The sequence below is a fragment of the Sitophilus oryzae genome, unplaced genomic scaffold (genome assembly GCF_002938485.1).
Source record: "Sitophilus oryzae breed Bouriz unplaced genomic scaffold, Soryzae_2.0 scaffold_1494_pilon_pilon, whole genome shotgun sequence".
Classification (NCBI taxonomy): domain Eukaryota; kingdom Metazoa; phylum Arthropoda; class Insecta; order Coleoptera; family Curculionidae; genus Sitophilus; species Sitophilus oryzae.
The window spans coordinates 212,000-228,609 of NW_022146163.1; the positions used below are offsets into that span (position 1 = coordinate 212,000).

Here is a 16,610-nt window from a genome sequence, read left to right on the forward strand (position 1 = left end):
TGACCAGAAGTTTTGATTAGCGTTGTTGACAGGTGACTAGTTTTTTAGAAATTAGTTCGACTAATTTCTACACTGATATTTCCATTTACACAGGTCTCCATTTATTGTTGATTAATTTTCGAAACACGAGTTTCTTTCTTTTTAGACACAAATATGATATAATGTAGATGATTTGTGCCCAACTCCATGTCAATTTCATAAAATAATGAATTAACATTCCGCTACGTTGGCTAGTGATAGCGTTTTTAACTAAAAATATATGTTTTTATCGGCTGTTGAGCTTCTAAACTCATAAGAACGCGTTCTACTTACATTGATTAATACATATTTATTCCCAGAACCATGATATAGAAATAAAAATCTATATTTCAAACAAAAATATTTTGTAGCAACAAATAATGATATATAGAAGGGGAATTACAAATATGAAAGTACATTATTAAATTAAACAATGAATTTGCTTTTGCCAGACATTTTTGTACGAGAAAACCTAAAATCAAAGATTTTAAGACAAAAAAATTATGGCGGAAGTCGACATTGTTGATGGTTGTTTTCATTTCGAAATCGACACACAGGCATAAACTATTTTAGTTAGGTATTTTGTTTTATCACATTTAGAAACAGTTGCTGCTAAAAACGGGAACATCTTGGACACAAATTGCAGAAAATGTTTCGAAACATTTCCTCTAAAAGTTTTGATTCCGCATCGAAGCATTTCAGGAAACTGCTAATGCCACCACATTGGAAACACATGTAATAAAGCCATATAAAATACTACAGGTTTGTGGCATACTCTTCACATTTTGTGTCAAGAAACAGACACGATTATTAGAAACTTTACCTAAAATGTGTTCAAAAATGCTACTTGGACATCTTCATCACTTTCTTCAGTTTCATTCTTATGGTCCAATTCTTCGAGTTCTTTATTTATCAGTGAGTTCAACAATATCTGATTCAAGGAGGTTTTTACATTTTCCTGATGCAAAACATAAGGAGCGAGACACGTCTTGGTCTTGGTCTTTTACAAAAAGCAAGACCAAGACCTATAAAACTTTTATAAGATTTTTATAAAATCTAATATAGAATTAATAAAACAGCATATAAATGAACCCCGTATAATAAGTACGCGTATTCTTTCTTTCTTTACTTATTATAAATTAATTAAATATCCTTTATTCTTTCACTATAAAATTAGTTGCATTGTCTAAATCTACTATGTGCCTTGTCTCTCATTAATGCTGACAAATTTTTGATTTACGAAAATCGCCATTTTTTAAGTAATCTTTAGGTACTTGAATTCAAACATTTAGAGGTCTCCATGTTTCACCAGTACAAAGCTATTCACATATTTATATACATGATGATATATTTGCCCAGTACAGCCTTACTGTTTACCAAAAATACATAAACAGGGTATACCTTTTAGACCTATAGTCAGTAGTATAAATTCTCCATGCCATCCGTTAGCAAAATTTTTACTAGACATATTAAATTCGATTGCAAATAACACCGATTCATACATTAAAAACACACCACATTTTATAGAAAAAATTTCAAAAATTAATATAACACCTAACAGTTTAATGGTTAGTTTTGACGTTGTTAGTCTTTTCACTAATGTGCCGGTAGATAAATCACTTAAAATAGTTAGGGGTAGTTTAGAACAAGATACACATTTAATAGATAGAACAAAAATAAACATAGATAGTATTTTGGAATTGTTGACACTTTGTGTTAAAACTACTTATTTCTAATTAAAGAATGATTTTTTTCAACAAGATTTCAATATGGCAATGGCAATCTTAAGGCGTCAGACAATGGTAATCTTAAAGGCGTCAGACCAGGATGTATATTATCGCCACTTCTGTTTAATTTATATTCTGAATCGATATTCCAGGAGGCGTTGGAAGATTTAGTAGTGGGAATAAAGGTGAATGGTAAACCTATTAATAACATCCGATATGCTGACGATACGGTGCTCCTAGCTGGCAATGAGAAGGATTTGCAGTGCCTGGTGGACAGAGTTAGCAGTATTAGTCAGAGTCATGGTCTTAAAACAAATATAAACAAAACAAAATTTATGATTATCAGCAAACAAAATATCGAAAATATCAGGATACAAGTGGAAGATCAAAATATAGAAAGGGTAAGAAGATTTAAGTACTTGGGTTGCTGGCTGAATGATAAATAGGATCCTGATGAAGAAATCAAACATAGAATTGAAATAGCCAGAAACACTTTTTTCAAAATGAGAACTCTACTCTGCAACCGAGACCTGAATCTGACTACTCGATGGCGAGCTATAAGGGAGATTTTCACAAATCTAAGTTTTGCCAGCATTCCTGGGACACAGGGCACAGAATAAATTTTAATAACGCCAAAATTATAATGAAAGAAGCGATAGTTTCTAAAAGAAAAATAAAAGTGGCTTTTTTAATTCAATCTAATAAAAATAAATGTATTGCTTCTTGATTGCAATCGCTTCTTTGATTTTAAAGAACAATAGATACAACAAGATAAATAAATATAACATACGTAAAATTTAAAAATAATCATACAGAAAGTTTGAAGCTTTTTGGTTTTACCTTATTAAGTAATTGTTATCAGGTAGTAATTGTTAATTTTGAAGTTTAAATATCAAGTTAAAAATGTCATTTTAACAGAACGTCAACGGTTTCTTGTAGACATATCGGTTTTAAAAAAGTAATGTGTTCTCGAATAGTTGAATTTAAATATTTTAAATAGTTTTTTTCTTTATTCTTTGTATTTTTTTGTTTCCGACGACGGAAAGAGATAACTTTCCGAAACGTTAAGCATTTTTTTTCTTTGTTAGGCAAATTTGTATTACTGTAAACATAACTTCTGACAAGCAGCGTCCGTTTAGGTTTAACGCAGAAGTATTTACAAAAAATAATTATTTTATTTTGTAGATTTTCTTGCAGTGCAGTGGCGAAATACCCATAAAGGAATTTTTAATAAAGTATATAGTTATACATTTCAATAAAACGAAATAACAAAGTTTTGTACAGTTTTATTAAAGACATAATGTATATAATTAAAAAAAAATAATGTTAATGTCAATTAATATATTCGCGCAACCAATATTGACCTACTTATCAAACTAAAATAAATATAAAATTGTTAATTTTTTATGAGTTGTAAAAAAATAACTGTATTAAGTAGCGTCTTTAACACGATGTACAGTTTTATTCAATTAAAGGATTCAATTAAAAGGATTGCAAACAACACCGAGCCGATTACTTATACAATAAAACGAGATAACAAAGTTTTCTACAGTTTTATTAACAGCATAATGTATATAATTAAAAAAAATTGTTTGTAAATATTAATTAATATATTCGGGCAACCAATATTAACCTACTTATCAAACTAAAATAAATATAAAATTGTTAATTTTTTATGAGTTGTAGAAAAATAACTGTATTAAGTAGCGTCTTTAACACGATGTACAGTTTTATTAAAAATATAATGTATATAATTAAAAAAAATGGTTTGCTTATATTAATTAATATATTCGCCCAACCAATATTGACCTACTTTTCAAACTAAAACAAATAGATTCACCCTGTATAGTAATGTCTCTATACCTAAATATTTCTTCTAGTTTTTTCACTAGCGCCGTTATAAAAATATCACAACTAAATATATATATTTTTTAAAATTATTAATGTACATTTATTAATTGGTTCTCAAATAGGTTCAATTAAAAGGATTGCAAACAACACCGAGCCGATTACTTATACAATAAAACGAGATAACAAAGTTTTCTACAGTTTTATTAAAAGCATAATGTATATAATTAAAAAAAAATTGTTTGTAAATATTAATTAATATATTCGGGCAACCAATATTGACCTACTTATCAAACTAAAATAAATATAAAATTGTTAATTTTTTATGAGTTGTAGAAAAATAACTGTATTAAGTAGCGTCTTTAACACGATGTACAATTTTATTAAAAATATAATGTATATAATTAAAAAAACATGGTTTGTTTTTTTTTAATTAATATATTCGCCCAACCAGTATTGACCTACTTATCAAAAAAATAAATATAAAAATGTTAATTTTTTATGAGTTAGTAGAATGTATTACAGCGCTTTTAGATGGAGCGGACCGTACGCGCGGAGCGTACGCACGGATGTTTTTTCAATATCGCTTATCCGGACGGAGCATACGCGACCCATGTGAAATCGTTCATATAAACTCATGGTACTTGCTCGAAGTCGCGGATGCTTCGCTCCACCTGAAAACGCTGTAACACGATTTATACGTATTTGCTTAAGACTTCTCTGATAGTGCTATCGTGTGCTAATTCTAGTGGCGTGAAACCATTATTGTTGGTTAATTTACAATCTGCTTTATGTTCTATTAGAATTTGAACTACATTGATACAACCTTTGTGAGCGCCATGGTGCAAAGCACTCCAACCATCCGAATCTTGACAGTTTATATCGATATTTCTTCTGATGAACTCCAAGACCGTACTCGTACAACCCAGTTGAGCAGCCAGATAAAAGTTCGAAATGATCTTTGCGTCATTTACGTCAGAAATGTGTTGCAAAAGTAAGGGTACAATGTTGATCTGGTGATATTTTATGGACAATGTTAGGGCACGATGAACCGAATGAATATTAACTAGAAAATTACCATACTCATTAAGTATCAGATTGACAATGTTGGGGCGACCATTTTTGCAGGCTAATTCAAAAGCCGAACTTAAATGGATGCTTCTGAGTTTTTGTTTTTGATCAATAAGGAACTGGAAAAATTCACAATTTCCGGTTTCGGCAGCAATATTGAGAAGAGTATTTTTATTTGTAGTTTTGTAAGTACCTTCAGCGTCAAAAGAATCGCTTAAGGACCTATCGGCCTTTGTTAGTAAATACCTGCAAACAAAAAATACTTTGTTATTGCAAATAATAGAAATTTACTTAGACGACTTAGTTAAATTAGAATCTGGTACCACAGCTTATTTAGTACAGTTTGCCCTCTTGGGGTCGGTTACTTTAAAGTGAGAGAGGTAAAAATATGTAATAAGTAAACTGGAGGCGGCTCGTGACGTGTAGGACTGGGTAAGAAATCAAATTTTACTCTTTATTAGTCTCAAAATTTACATAATGCACTAAATCAGTTTGTAACAGCCAATATGATATTGAGAGTAGAATAATTGTCGGACCTCCATTATTTTAATTTACACAACGTTTCATTTTGTAGTTAAATATACGATAAAAGCTAAATTTACAATGAATAAATAAATTTACTATGAGATACACATTTTTTAAATAAATTCACAAAGGATATTGGTGAATATAAAAATATATATATACACACACCGGAAAAATCTAGGGATATCATTTCATTAAAGTTAAAAATAAATGTTTTGAATAAACAACCACATATTTGTAGGCCGATTCTTTCTACTTCGATTGAAACGAAGTAGTCACACTTCTTAGTCACACTTCCACTAGTTATTTCTAAATTTGGAATATTTGCAGAAGTGATTGTGCATTTTTTGTCAAATGTATAAAAAGCACCTAGCATCAATTGTTCGAATTTAACCTGTAATGGCTATGTTTTTATGATAACTGGCCAGAATTCATTCAAATAACTCTGTTTAGTATTAAACGACATTATGGAGCGTAGACATTTTAACAGAGACGAAATGCTAAGGGCCATGGGTATGCTCGAAGCTGGAATGCGCCAAATCGACGTAGCAAGAGCATTAAATACAACGCAAAGTGTAATATCGCGATTAAGTGCACGCTGCCGTGAAAGTGGTGATGTTGCTGAAAGGCACACAGGGCGACATCGCATTGCTACCCCTCAGCAAGATCATTTTTTACAATTAAATGCTCGACGCTGACTGACTCTTACAGCACCAGAGCTTAGTTTAATTCTCCAGGAAACACATAATATAACCGTTAGTCCTGACACTGTTCGCAATAGATTAAGAGAGGTCAACTTGAGAAGCAGACGCCCCTGGAGAGCTCAACCCTTAACGAGAGGAAATCGAGAGGTACGATATTTGTGGGCTCAAGATCATGTTCAGTGGTCGAATGAACAATGGGCCAATGTTCTCTTCACGGATGAGTCACGCTTTGGAATTCATCCGGATTCGAGAAGGCTTAGGGTATGGAGAGAACCGGGAAATCTTATTCGGTTGGATCATGTTCAGGAAGTGCACCCTTATCAAGGGGAACAGTTATGGTCTGAGGAGGTCCAGTTAGGCCGAAAAACCGATCTCGTTTTTCTTGAAAGGTTTCTAACAGGAATCACATATCGTGATTTAATTCTTGAGCCTGTCGTGTTACCATATGCCAATGATTTTGGGAGAAACTTCATTCTCATGCATGACAATGCACGGCCTCATACAGCCAGAGTGGTAAGTGTTCATCAATTAAACATCTTACCCTGGCCGGCACAATCTCCTGACCTCAACCCCATCGATCACGTATGGGACGCGGTCCAGAGGAAGTAGAAACTCGTAGGGATCTGGTTCGGGCCGTGAACGCAGCGTGGCAGGCTATACCTCAAGAAGAGATCGACAACCTGATCAGGAGCATGGAGAGACGATGTAGAACTGTAATGAACAGTAGAGGAGGTCATACCCTTTATTAAGTAAAAATAGTTTTATCTTTTTTTTAATTCACAGTTTAGAATTTAAAAAAATGTGTGTATTTTTTTGAGTTCAATAAAAATCAAGGTAAATTTGAAAAATTCGGTAAATTTCGCATTTTTATTTCCAATACGTCCTGTAAACTATTTGTTTATTTCAATTTTATTATATCAGAAATGCAAATAATAAAATTACTGACGATGGCTGGATAAAATTGTAATATCCCTAGACTTTTCCGGTGTGTGTATATTATAACATGTTTATATTATACATTCCACAAATTAACTATACAGCGATTTCCTAATTATGTTGTAATAGTACGAGAGCTAGCAACGTCGGCAAAACAAGTGTTTTAAGAAAGCTGGATCTTTAATATATCGTTTACTATGCTCTTTGGAACAGCATGCGGCCCATCTGGCTGTCGGTAAACGTTGCGTTCCTTACTGCGCATTGAAAGAAGATCCTATATTTTTATTAGTCCTTTAAATTCTAGTATTGAATATAAACGGACCAAGATTCCATAGCTCAGCACGTAGAGGTTCCGTCTATCAAGCGAGGAGTCGAAGTAATAAATAATTCTGGTGATTCAAAAAAAAACAAATATTTAATACTTTACTATCAGAATATAAAAGAAAAGAAAATAAAAAAGTTTTTGCCCTGACCCGGTCTCGAACTCTGAATCCTCGGTTCGCAGTCGGAAACTCTATAGTCCAGTCATCTTAGGGGTTTCACCTCCGAATTCGAGATAATCGGCTGTAAACTCGTATAAACCTTTATTTTAACATCCTAAAACATGTCTCAAAACCTACATATGATAGCGTGTGCGCAACTTGCAGATAAGTGCGGTCTAAGGTCAACAAATTGATTTTTTGTGCATTTTTTTCAAATATCTCGTTCTCTTTCACATTTACGCTATTTGTATTTATCATAGATATTGTAGAGGATAAAATTCTCTACAACTTTTGTTTAAAATTTTTTTTTGTACCTCAGTACCTTTATAAATGTTTATTTTAAACAATAAGATTGACAATATTATTTGTATAATGTTTTGTATTATCTTTTGTTTGCTTGTTTGTGTACCTTGTTTGTTTACTTTGTTTGTGATGTTTGTGATAATTACATTTCAAGTAGAAAATAATTAAGTACATTTTCCATAAAATCCGTAAACTTTTTTTTTATAATATTAATCCAATATCATTTCCTGGAACCTACCACTACTATTCTACCTTCAGCTCCAGAAAATTTGCACAATATTCTTCAACTGCAAGAATGGTTATGGTTCATGATGTGGATGCAGGAAATCGGGGTTGCTGTGCTCTTTAGCTTGTGGCCAGTGTAATGGGCAAGCTTGTCTCAATGCTTCACCCTATCAGAGTGATGTCAATGAAGATGGTACATTTGACTCCGAAATCCTAGAAGACTTGGAGACAAATGTCGTTGAACATGAAAATGAAGATGAATTTGAAATTCCACAACGACCTGACGACGATGATAAAGAAGAAGAAGAAAACTAAAAATAAGAACATGGAGTTCTTTTTATTTTGATTCAATTTTTTTTAATTTCAACCATGAGAAATATATGAAATCGTATTTTTTAGTAGACATATAAATTAAAAATGTATTTCTTGTCTTTTTATTTACTTAAAATATAATTATTAAGTATAAATCTAAGTATAATATAATTATATTCAATATGATCTTTTATGAAAAAATGTAAATTATTTATAATTATATATTTTTCAGTAATTAACGGACTTTATACGGCGTGTTTTTGACCGAGACTGCAGGTTGAACTTGAATGATACCGTACATAATGAAAGACTGCGCGCTCACCGCCCTCTATCTCAAAAACGGTTTAAGGTACAAAAAAATTTTTGAAACAAAAGTTGTAGAGAATTTTATCCTCAACAATATTTGTAATAAATACAAATAGCATAAATGTGAAAGGGAACGAGATATTTGCAAAAAATGCACAAAAAATCGATTTTTTGACCTTTGACCTCAGTTATCTACAAGTCGCGCACACTCTGTCATATGTAGGTTTTGAGACATATTTTAGGATGTTCAAATAAAGGATTATACGAGTTTACAGCCGGTTATCTTGAATTCCGAGATTCCTACCTTATTTCGACTAAGATGACTGGACTACTATGTGCTGCGCTATGTAGACTTGTTCGATTTATATTCAATACTAGAATTTAACGGACTAAATATAAAACATATATAGGATCTTCTTTCGCTGCGCAGTAGTGAACGCAACGGGTATCGGCAGCCAGATGGGTCGCATGCTGTTACAGAGAGCATAGTAAAAGATAGTATATCAAAGAGCCAGCTTTCTTAAAATACTGTCTCGAAAACGTTGCTAGCTCTTAGATTATAAAACCAAAGAACGGATGGTAAATTTACTACAACAATCTGTGGTAAAAAACAACCCTCAGTATTGTTATTAAATTCACAAATTAATTTTTTTAATGTATACTTTACCTTAAATCGCTGTACTTGTGTAGTATAGCGACTTCAAGTTGTTTGGTAGTAACTTTGGCTCGTTCTTCCTCTATTAAATATTTCACGAAATTAACATGTTTTGACTGAATGGCTCGATCTAACACCGTCATTCCTTCTAAATCGACAATCGTTAAGTCCATTTCACACTCTAGATACAACTTAATTCCTTTTTTATCTCCTTTCCGAGCGCTTTCAAAAAACTTATCTAATTCATCGGCAATTTTCAAATGATTCTTGTAGTTTGCTATAACATCTGGATTGATTCCGTTGTTGTTTCTTTTTAATTTCAGGTTCTCGGATTTTTTATCGCATTGTCGAAATTTAATGTTTTCTTTCTGTTCGTTTTTTAATCCAAATATTGTATTGTAATTTCGAAATTTGTAGTTATACCACAAGACCGGTACGTCGAGATTCATAGGTAAAATCGTTGGTAAAATATCTGAAGAATGAGCCAGTAAATTTCTTAACTTTGTCTCGATATATATCGGAACTAATTCTGCGGTACAACACAAATCGACTGTTGTATCATGTAGCCATGTTAAACAATCCAGCAAGTCTAAAACTATCACTTTCTGAGCTGCCATTACCACGAAACTGTTGTTAATGTTATAGTTATTTTTAGGATGTAACATATTTGCTCTTTCGGTGATCCGATTATTTAAGTACGTGTTAAACGTTTTTTTAACAGTTTTTTCAATATACTTGTTTCTATTATTCTGTCTATTATTTCTGGCCGTATTTTTAGCTTTCTCCAGAAAAAAATTGGTAATTTTGTTTTCTAGTTTTTTTAAATCTACCTCGCCCTGAATGCTTCCTGCGTCCTTCTTAGACACTTCAAAATTTTCATGATATTTATGATTTATTTTAAATTTAATTTTTTTCATTATTTTAAATTTTTCTTTAGTATTTATTGTGATTTCCGAACGCAATCTTCTTGTTTCCAACAATTCAACCGAATTACTCTCGATAAAATTATTTATTTTGTTAATAATTTTTGAAACCTTTCTATTGGTATATGTGGATCTATTAATATTACCTTCGTTTATACGTTCTATTTGGTTTTTTATAGAAGCAATATGTTTAGAATTAGTCTCACTTAAGAATGGTTTAATAACCTCTTTGATACGCTCTATATTTGACCACGTTCTTAGTTCTAAAATTTGATATACAAAAAGTCTAAAATTTTCAGATATTTCTTTATTTTCCTTGCCGTCTAATTCTAAATACGAATAAATCTCCTCGAAGATATTATTGTATTCTTCTCCTGTTTCTTTATGGAGTGTTACAAGTAGCATTCCTAAATACATGTTACCATAACTTTCATCATAATTTGTAATTTTAGTTTGGATTTCTTTTATGTTCAATCTATTTATATTATTTATGATAGGTTTTTCAACAAAAACTGGTTCATTGTCCATAATTGTGACTAGTATTGCTTCCAACTCCTTAATATCTCCCATTTCTATCATGTTCTTAATTTTTTTCCTTAGAACGGCAATTATTTCTTTTTCTAGAATTTCCCACAGTATAGTAAAAAGTACACTAAAATCATTTTGCAATCTTCTAAATTTATTTTTAGATTCCATGTTCATTTTTTTGTAAAGCAAAATTGAATGGGATAATTGATTACGTATGAAGGTCAATAAGGATTTTAGTGGAATATTATTTTCCTCGTATTGTATCATTATATTAGCTATTGAGCTAGAAACATCTCTCAGATTTTCAGCTAAAATTTGTAATGTTCTTTCAATTACTAATTCACAAAGATCATTATAACGGTTTATTTTATCTGAGGCAGCAAATTTTAAATGTTGTAGTATGTTCCTCAAATAAAATATATTTTTTAAGGAGATACAGTCTTCGTTCAGCGTTTTCGGTATATTTGTTCTATTACGTTCATTTTTCAGTTCTGATTTTAGATATGTCAGATAAATTAAAAGATTTTCTTTAGTACATATGATATTATAAACTTTGTTTTCTTTGGAGGCTGGGTTTCTTAAACAGTTTATGTAAATAATAATGTAAAATTTAATATTTTGACTATGCCTTATACGTACGAGTTTTTTATAGTCCAATAGCCTTGCAATCCATTCCAAATTGCAAACATACTTGAAATTAATAGTTTCCTTATTATTTACTATTAACTCGATTAACTCAATTAACAGGTTTTTGGCGTCTTGAGCATCGGTAGAATGGTTATTAGATTCTATTTCTAGTTCTTCATCTTTCAAGCTGTCATTTTTCCTTTTGACATTTAAATATGATATTTTTGAATCAATTACCGATAATCCTGCCTCGTGTTCTGTAACTTTCAAATCCACGTTTTTCATTTTGAGCTCTAAGTATTTTTCAGAGCGTTGGTTCAACTCGTTTAACTTATAATCCTCATTTTCATCCAATTCATCCAAATAGATTCCATAACTTGGTCCTAGAATAAATTTATAATCATTAATTACCATCAAAAATGAAATAAATACAGTGTGGCGTAAATGCGTAAAATTCTATAACTTTTTATACCAGGTGCGTCTCAAAAGTGGCTCACCCCTATAACTTTTTTATTTTTTTTAGATAAAAAAAAACGAAATTTGGTATGTTAGGATGTAGTATATGACATAAATTTGGATTGATTGATGTATTCAATTGTTTTCAGTCACTTCCTGTTTAACCGGAAATGACTACAACTCTTGATTTTTAAATGGCATCCTCGGTATTTTTTTACTTTATTTGATAGAAAATGACCGTCTGAATAGAATGTCAAAAACGAGAATGTCAGAAGTTGACATATTGATTTGTCATATGTCAACTTTTGAGATTCTCGTTTAAAAAAAATCGTATTTTATATTTCAATCTAGAGTGCCATACCTGTGTTAAAAACACTAATTCTTAATCAAGGAGCCTTGGAAAAATAGATTTGGTCGACTAATGTTTTTCGTGTCTTATGCTGGCCGGATAAAAGATGCCCAAATCGTATTTTTAATCATATATTATTTATTTCAATTGGAACGAGGGTGGCTCATTAGCATATTTCAAAAAAGCATTTTTTTACGAATAATTTGATACCTCAGAGTTGATATTTCGAGTCAAAATGTCATTATGAACCGCATGTTACAATTTCAAATAAACCATATGCGAAAATGTCAAAAATTGACATGTGATACGTCATTCTATTCAGAGTGTCATTTTCTATCGAATAAAGTAAAAAAATACCGAGGATCCCATTTAAAAATCAAAAGTTGTAGTCATTTGCAGTGAAAAAGGAAGTCGAAGGACCGAAAACAATTGAATATGCCAATCAATCCTAATTTATGTCATATACTAACATACCAAATCTAATTTTTTTTTATCTGAAAAAATATAAAAGTTATAGGGGTGAGCCACTTTTGAGACGCACCCGGTATAGGGTAGGCAAACCATCGCATCATTTTGAAAATTGATATTTTTATATAAAACTGTTCCATCTATCTAAATTACAGTGTTTTTAGATAGATTAGATAGATGGAAACTACTTTTATGTCTCATAATTTTTCTATTAACTATCCTGTACCAATTTGTTTTCGAGATAAAAAATAAACCTTGCTGTTGTAAAATTTGCTGACAGCTCGTTATTTTAAACGGAACTATATCTATATATACCTATATACCTAGGTTCCTAAACGAGATTCGAAAATTAACCATTCTATTAGAGATTATAGTTTCGTTTTAAGAATTTTGTTATCAAGACAATCTTAGAAATATAGCAAATAACATATAAGTCATATTTATAAAGTTTTAATATTTGTCATTCTAACGATTTCCTCTATGAAACAATTATAATGCAGTATTTTCATGGATTGTCTTTACAAGAGGAATTTTTTGACAAGTGGAATTTGTTTGTTTGGAACATTTAACTCTACTAAATACGTATGAAAGTTACATAAAAAATACGTAAAAAGAGAGAAACACGAAAAAAAAAGTTTGGAATCCAAGCAATCAAGTCATTCGTGCAATTTTGCGGTGAAAGGAGAGTCGCTTATTGATAGCGGTTAGACACGTAAAAAATTTGAAATGCCAGCTGGTAGGCACTAAATAAACAAAAACATTACCCTATTCCTATTCTATATTATGACTGCCCGCAATAAAACAGACATTAACGGCAATGCGGGGCAATGTCGTCAAATCTACAATTTTTCAGCAGTTTAGATTAGATATCAATATTGTCAAAATCTTTTGAATTTTAAAGTTCATGGCCAGTAACAATAATGTCTATAGGCTTGGTGCATTCTCCGCCAGTGCTGCCACTGCCGGAGAACTCGTAAATTACAAACACATGCAAATACAGGGGTTTAAATGGTGAGTAAACGAAAAAATTAGTATATAATTATTCTAAAAGTGTTAGAAAGGGTAATTTGTGGAAATTCTAAACAAAAAATAAAAAGGTAAATATTTTGAATCTTACGAAAATCTAACTTGCATTATAATTTATTATTCCAGTTAAAAAAAAATTAGATGAGTTCAACTACGGTAGCGAGCATAGTTTTATCACCGGTTTTGCTAGTGGGGCGTAATTGGAGCTATTTCAGCTATAACGAAATTTTTTAATGGTACATAATTATAATTTTAAGATGTTCATAAAACATTTAATCAATAGTTGATTAAAAAAGTATACTATTAATATTGCAAAATATATTTCATCTTCTCATAATATAGTAGTTACTTGTTTCGTCGAACTGCTTGAATCCATTTTTGCTATTGATCAAATCGGTGTAAGAAATTATGAAGCTATAAAATGTTGTTTCGGGAGAGTTGAATATCCGTGAAAGTTGAGTTATTGAATGTTATTGCACCAAAAAACTCTCTAATTACGCTCTCCTTTACGCGTTAACATTTTTTTAGACAATTTTATTAACATTTGAAATTGTCACAACACAAGACGCCTAGTTCGAATTCTTTTTCACTATTTTTTACTACCCGAAACAGCGTTACATCACGCAAACCTAGTACCTAGGTGTTTTATAGTTCCAATAACTGCACTAGCAAAAAAAAATTACTTAAATATTATGACAAAACCCCGATTTCAATATTATTTAAGAATTTTGAGGAATAAAAAAATTTCCGAAGCTGGTTTCCGAAAAATATTTTTGTCACATCAAGCAATGGAGGCGCATAAAATCTGTTATGCTCTAGTAATCTAGTTGGCAAAAATATGGAATTTTATCTTAGTATCACAAATTATATTTGACAATAAGCGTCATAAAAAGCTTAATAAAATTAATAAATTTTAAATTAATTAACGTTCAGGTTTATTTTTTATTGAGGCTCTGGACAAACGAAGCACTTTTGTATAAAGGCAAATTACGTGCAATTAACTTATTTTGATTAAAAAAATACGTAATGTCCACGAAATATTGGAGCTCGCTGTATATTTTGTAGGTCTACTTTGGAAAAATAAATTCTCCAAAAATGTTTTTCTGACAAACTATGCGATTTGACGTTTCTTTACAAGAGACAAAAAATGTATTAAATACTAGAGGGACCATTTTACGAAAAGAAAGTCTGTCATCGGTGGAGTTGAATAATATTTATACTAACATTTATGTAGGGGTGGGATAGTTTAGTTCCTTCCCGTACTTTTTCTTTATTTTGTGAAAGTAAAATGCCAAAGCACATGAATTAGCAAAACATAGTCACCCAAAATATCATTGAAATGCGAATAACGATTCTTAAAATATCTAAAAAAATGTGTTTATTTTTTTAAAGTTTGATGCCGTCTAGCGGACAAACGAAGCACTTTTGTATAGAGGTAAATTGTGCCCAATGAACTTATTTTGATTCCAAAAATACGTAGTAGTTCTATGTCCACGGAATATTGGGACACCCTGTCTATAATGTAAGGTTAAGCCTTACTTTATACCATAGTAGCATATACCATTGCGATAAAAAAAAGTAGTACAAGAGTTAGTAGTCCCAGATAGAACTCCTGGTCTATAATAAGGATATCGACAAGTGGATATCATCGTCTCCATGAAAACACTACAATTATGCCATCTAACTTTTTAGGCGTCACCATGAATTTGGTAATAATTGGTAGGTATACGTGGCGAAATAAAAGTATAAAAAATTTACCTACCTTTAAAAAATGGGCAATTTTTAATATTTTATTATAGCAGATTAAATTATATTTTGTTGTACTACTTTTTTTTATCGCAATGGTACGTAGCTTATGCGCTCGTGCGCACTCCTAGCAAAATAACGGATTACCGTTTTTATGATGAATTTATACTATACGTAACACGTTACCTAATTTAACAGGTAACGTGCGTTAGCGTCAAACTCTGGCCTTAATTTTCACATGGAGCGGTAGGCATAGAATTAATTAATTCTATGACCTTCCATAAGTAGGTAAGGCCTATTGAAAAGGTTTTGTCCCAAAATGTCTCTCTTTTTTTTAAAGGCGTCTATTTTTAATTTCGGTATAAAGAAATAAAAATTGAAAAAACAAAATAGAAGGATCAACTTGCTGATGATTATAAAACACGTGATGATAGGCATGATAAAATCGCAACTGGCGGCGTCAGAGGTGTCAAATTGTTACAGGTACCTACGCACTTTATTACAAGATTTGCCCAGTTTCGTATTACAATACTTAAGTTACTTTTACTCTTAATTTTTTTGAAAAATAATGTACCTATAAAACTATTTCTAGGGAGTTTTTTCGAAGAAACTATTTCAAAGTAAGGTTATTTATATTAGTTCTTATTATTAAATACCTCTATTATTTATAATCTTTTGTGCATTACTAATACTAAATTTAAACATAATCAAAAGTTTACTAATTGAGCCTATCAATCAAAAACAAAAATAATGATGATTTGTTAATTTTAATTATAAATTTGTTGCCTTATATTAATTTTAATCTTACCATCTCTTCGATTCAAATACCTTGCCATATTATGTGCCCATATACCACACCATAAAACAGGTTAACCTAAATATAAGTATTTATAAGTTTAAAAATAAGCGAATATTAGGTATACTTAAATACAATATAACTTATTTAATGTTTATAATTTTTTACCAGAAAAAAATCTAATATCAAAATTAACCTGCAGTTTAAATAAAGTAAAATTACTTACCCAACTCTATAAACTCGAAATAAAATTAACGAAATATATATTAGCTAGTAGGTATCCAAAATATCGGTAAATTTTATATTTATTAAAATATATTTAACAAAATATATGGGAGTGATAAAATAATTGATATGATAACAAAATATAAAGAGATATAGATTAATTTAATTTTTAAATAGTGCAGTATTGGACTCTATTGCTTTGTTTTTATCAGTTGTGATTAATATTTAAAATATACGTATATCGTCATCATCATAATAATATGCTTTATTTTACCGCCAACTCTGCCTGACTTTATGCAATTTGCGCCAATGTATTTTATTGTTGTATTCTTTGGTACCATTTTTTATTTTATG

At 30.8% G+C, this 16,610-nt stretch overlaps 1 protein-coding gene across 3 annotated transcripts; it reads right to left on the reverse strand.

Moving 5' to 3' along the window:
- Positions 1–3,062: 3,062 nt before the first annotated feature.
- LOC115877457 lies at positions 3,063–16,346 on the reverse strand. Of its 3 annotated transcripts, XM_030893609.1 has the most exons (5): positions 16,258–16,346; positions 16,044–16,109; positions 11,203–11,573; positions 9,125–11,140; positions 3,063–4,910 (listed from the first exon to the last, which is right to left on the reverse strand). In XM_030893609.1, exons 3-5 carry the CDS (start codon positions 11,250–11,252, stop codon positions 4,289–4,291), a joined length of 2,688 nt encoding a protein of 895 aa, XP_030749469.1. In that variant the 5' UTR covers positions 11,253–11,573; positions 16,044–16,109; positions 16,258–16,346; the 3' UTR covers positions 3,063–4,288. The 3 variants fall into 3 exon arrangements, with proteins under 3 accessions (XP_030749469.1, XP_030749468.1, XP_030749467.1); XM_030893608.1 differs by having other exon boundaries at positions 9,125–11,573; positions 16,064–16,109; XM_030893607.1 differs by having other exon boundaries at positions 3,064–4,910; positions 9,125–11,573.
- Between the last annotated feature and the right edge of the window lie 264 nt (positions 16,347–16,610).